Source organism: Hippocampus comes, unplaced genomic scaffold (assembly GCF_001891065.2).
Source record: "Hippocampus comes isolate QL1 unplaced genomic scaffold, H_comes_QL1_v1.1 scaffold83, whole genome shotgun sequence".
NCBI lineage: Eukaryota > Metazoa > Chordata > Actinopteri > Syngnathiformes > Syngnathidae > Hippocampus > Hippocampus comes.
The window spans coordinates 2,618,494-2,622,909 of NW_017805281.1; the positions used below are offsets into that span (position 1 = coordinate 2,618,494).

General features: G+C 44.0%; 2 protein-coding genes across 3 annotated transcripts in view; both read left to right on the forward strand.

Annotated features, from left to right (window-relative positions):
* trmt44 (tRNA methyltransferase 44 homolog) overlaps nucleotides 1–648 on the forward strand; it is a 7,460-nt gene extending 6,812 nt beyond the window's left edge. Inside the window, exon 12 of one of the 2 annotated variants that reach the window (XM_019871353.1) lies at nucleotides 33–648. In XM_019871353.1, coding sequence (XP_019726912.1) covers nucleotides 33–216 — 184 coding nt within the window. In that variant the 3' untranslated portion in view covers nucleotides 217–648. Of the gene's footprint in view, nucleotides 1–23 lie in introns of both variants that reach the window. The other variant, XM_019871354.1, reaches the window with a different exon arrangement.
* A 759-nt stretch (nucleotides 649–1,407) lies between these two features.
* LOC109516637 (F-box/WD repeat-containing protein 7-like) overlaps nucleotides 1,408–4,416 on the forward strand; it is a 7,762-nt gene continuing 4,753 nt past the window's right edge. The window contains exons 1-4 of the mRNA XM_019871355.1: nucleotides 1,408–1,764; nucleotides 2,920–3,002; nucleotides 3,110–3,245; nucleotides 4,178–4,312. Coding sequence (XP_019726914.1) covers nucleotides 1,726–1,764; nucleotides 2,920–3,002; nucleotides 3,110–3,245; nucleotides 4,178–4,312 — 393 coding nt within the window. The 5' untranslated portion in view covers nucleotides 1,408–1,725. The remainder of the gene's footprint in view (nucleotides 1,765–2,919; nucleotides 3,003–3,109; nucleotides 3,246–4,177; nucleotides 4,313–4,416) is intronic.

Consider the following 4,416-nt stretch of genomic DNA (forward strand, 5'->3'; position numbering starts at 1 on the left):
AGCCGAGACGGGCGGGACGCAAGGCCCCAGAGGACGCATGGTAAGAGGAAGGCGGCTTTGTCGCCCGGCGCCCTGAAAACCCGGCCGTGCTGGTTTGACCGCCACCACCCTCAAGGCTGCCCCCTACTGGCCGAAAAGTGCACTTTTGCTCATGGACTTGAGGAGTTGCGAGCGTCCACCAGACCTGAGAGGAACAAGGCAAATAAGCACCTTTGAGCTTTGCATCATTCAAATGCGGTTTGACTTTTTCTCGCCTTACCACCAAGTGTTTTGCCTTCGGCTTTCAACGATTTTGCTTGGAATGCCCTTTTATTCTCAGAAGTTTTGAGTCAGTTTTTTTTTGGTTTGTTTTTTTGAGAAAGTACAATTGAATCCTGGCAGTTTTTCTTGCAAAATGAAGACTCAAGAAAATATACGTCTCGATTTGTCTTCAATTCCACCATTTGTTCTGATAATGTTCTGGCTTTGTGACGTCGAATTACTTCCTCCCACTTTCTCTTTTTTTTTTTGCAAAGTTCTGATTTTTTTTCTTATGATTCTCCAACTTAATTCTGGTGACGTTTTAACTTTTGTCACAAAGAAGGACAATTTCATTCTGGTAAAACTGACTTTTTTTCTGGTAACATTACATTTTTTTTTTCTTGGTGAGGTACAGTACGTATTTCTTTTTTTAAAATGGTAACTTCAGAAGTCATAATTTTGCAAACTCAGGTGAATCTGTTGTATGTATGAAGTTTTTGCCAACCGCATTTTTCATAGGGGGTCTCATTTGAAAGCTGGCGTAGTGTAGAGTGTGAATTTGGTGAGAAACTCAATGTCTTAAAACCCTTTTGTATTTTTTTTTTTTAATTGTAGACCAGGGATGGGCGACCTTCAGCGCATAGGCGCCCCCCTCCCCACACACACCATTTTTGTATTTTTATTTTTTTACGAACTGCGAACTGCAAAAAAGCATAAAAGTGCAGACAAACATACAATATACGTTTTCTACAGACCGCGTTGCAAAATGGGGAGCAAAATCCTGCAAAAACAGTAAACCCCCCCCAAACACACACACACACACACACACACACACACACACACACAAATATAATGTCGAGGGTGCCGAACTGCGAAGATGCAGGGTTCATCTGTAGTTGTAATATCACAAATCACCACTAGATGGCAGACTTGCCTTAGTTGCACTTGGACTGATTCTTATACAGGACTGCCTCATACTACAGTACGTGAGTAGGCCTATTTTTTTTCCGAATTAGCAACGATATGAACAGCAAACATAGTACATCAATAATATTACATTTTTGAGTGAGTTGATTTTTACGTAAATTTACAAAAATAGGGAAGCAGTTTTGTGCTGTCCTTGAATGTTCATGTGTGCTCTTTGCACTGGAAAAAAACATATATTGCAAGTGGTTGCTTTGTTGTTTGCTTCAAATCATTTTCTGTTGGAGTAGCACTGTTGAAAATAGCTGGCCCCCCTCTGACATTTAAAGTTGCCCGTCCCTGCTCTGGACAGTGAGAAAAGCAGCGTCTGTACCGGTAAAGATTGCCATCTATAGGATCGAAAGCGCAATTGCAGTCTTTGAACGCAGGATGCAATAGACGGGGGTGCGTCGGTGCAGCCAATTTGAGCGTCGTCGTGAGCGCGCACGCGAGAGGAAGACGACCCTCTCGTGCTGTGGAGGCTTCTTCCTTCCTTCCTTGGCGGCTTTCGGAGGCGCGGCCATGGGCTTCTACGGGACCTTGAAGCTCATCTTCTACAAGGTGAGCCGGCGAGCGGCAAACATTTGCCACCCACATGAACCGAGAGATGCGCGCGCGCGTTGGCGATGACGAGGCGCTTTATGGTGCGCGTGCGCGTGGCCCAATGCGGCTTGGAGGACGAGGAGAACGCTCGTGACAAGAATCACAAGAACGACGACAATTAATGACAATAACCCGAATGTCATCTTGCGGATTGATTGCTCTCGTCTGAAATGCTCGCTGGCAAAAAAAAAAAAAAAAAGAGGGATTGTTGTGTGATTGTCAGCTCGCACGTGATGGCGAAGGTTTTGAGATGGCATGGCTGGCCCATCATATTCCCACTCTGAATTACTGACAGTGAAGTGAATCGATGAAAGATTCAATGTGCACTTTTCAGCTTCAAATTTTCAACATTCAATCGCAAGATTGGCTGCAAAATGTCACTTCCGGCTTCCTCGGAGAGGCCAGGCCAAAGCAAGCGATGGAGCAGTTAGCCAACATGCTTCAACGTGATTGGTTGCCGTTGGATGCTGCAGCCTTGACTGGTAGGGCTGTCCTGGCCACTCAAACGTGACGTTTTGAAGCCCAATGTTGAATATTTTGATGGTAATGCAATTCGGTGTTAGTAATTCAAATTCAGAATCCGATGGAGCAGATATAATTCCAGACCCCGTGCTCCCAATCATTCATCATTACCGATGTCACTCTGATGGCATTTTCCGTTTTATATTTTTGGAATTATGTAGGTCCACTGTGGAGCGCTACTTCTTGGGCACCAGTTTAATACACAGTTTTGAAACAATAATAATAACAACAATAAATTACATTTGCTCAGTTTTTACCTCTAATCATGGTTTTATGTTTTTTTTTTTATCAATAACTCATTTGTTGAGATCATGTTAATTTTGTGCAATGATTAAGAAACCGATAAATACTTTATTTCAATAAATCTTCACCAGTGTTTAGAGTTTCAAACGATCACTTCTGCAACCTTCCTAGAAAATCACAATGTTCCATCACCGATGACCTATTTTTAGAAAGGCCCCGCAAGTTAGTCATGTGGTCCTTGGGGGCTACCTGGTACCACATTGGTGACCTCTGTTGTTACCCAAGCTTTAAAAAGTCCCTATGAGTTGGAAATGCTGAGTGATACTTGTCTTGCTGTCTTCCCTTCAGGTCAAGAGGAAGCTGGATTACGGTCCAGATGGTCGGCCGTTTTCCTCAGTAAAGAAGCATTGCAGAGGCGACGCTCATTTCTGGTATGCTAGGGCACCGCGGCACTTCCGGATGCTATCGGCTGTCGACGAATGCGGCTTTTTCCAACCTTCTTACCATCCTTCCTTCCTTCCTTCCTTGCGACTTGCAGTCCTCCCGGAGCGGTTCAGAGTTCACCCACGACATTTGGGGAGCTCCGGCTGGCCAACGGGCATTCGGCTCAAAGGCGTCGCGTCACCTCGGGCCCGCCCCCTCGCGGTCTACAAGATTGGCTTCACACCTTTCAGGCACCTTCCTCCTTCTCTTTTGCTGGCGTGTCCGAGCGTCTCTCACACACACACACACACACACACACACACACACACACACACACACACACACACACACACACACACACACACACGACAGCCTGAGCTGCTCGTAATATTCATGACTAAGAATGCCAATGTCAGCATTTTTTTGTTGCTTGTGCGCGAGTGAGTACAGTGATTTCAAAGTGATGAAGATCCAACTAGATCTGTTTTTTTTTTTTTAAACATGAGGAATCACACCATTAAATGAAAGTGACACAAAAAGGTTAGGGCCTGGCCGATTAAACAGCAAACGGACATAATGGGCCGATATTAGTTTTTTAAAATCGAGTTTTTGGTGGGGACAATTTATTGTTCTTTTTTTTTTTTTTTTTTTTTACACCTGAATACAGCACATTACAACTTGAAAGAATGATAACATTCGAAGATAATGTTCAGATTTTTCCCTCCGTTGTCAAAGGTAAACAAAAACCAAAGAACAAAGAATTGTAAAACTGTGAATCACTGTCATCTTTTATTGCTGTAAACATTAATTCAGTTCATTTTTCAAGTTATGTCAATCAATTGGCTCAATCAGTTACTAGAATTTTGTTCTGCCAAAAATTAGAGTCGGCCTAAAAAATAAAATAAAATAATAAAATCCGGGGCTCTACTAAATTTGTAAATACTGAAATCTTGATGATCTGGTCTTAATTCACTTACAAATGGACGAACGGGTCTTGTTCTGATATCTAGTGGAGCGGAATTGAATTGTTCTGCCTGTCGCTATATGTCAATGGCATAGCTAGATGAGCAAAACCCCACCGAACAAATAAAAACGAATTTTGGCCCATCTGTCCATCCCACTTGAAGATTTGTTCCGGTGTTGGTTCATTGTGTTAAGTGGACAATTGTGTCCTGGTGTGCAGGCGTGGAGCGGACCCGAGAGGCTGCTGGCGCTGGACCACTTGATTGAGGCGTGTGAAACGGGCCATCTCAAGCACGTGATGCAGCTCATCCAGCCGCACTTCCAGAGGGACTTCATTTCCCTGCTGCCCAAAGAGGTCAGATCGCCGACCACATACACGCACACTTTTTACACACGCATGATGCCTGTGCGTGTGTGTGTGTGTGTGTGTGTGTGTGTGTGTGTGTGTGTGTGTGTGTG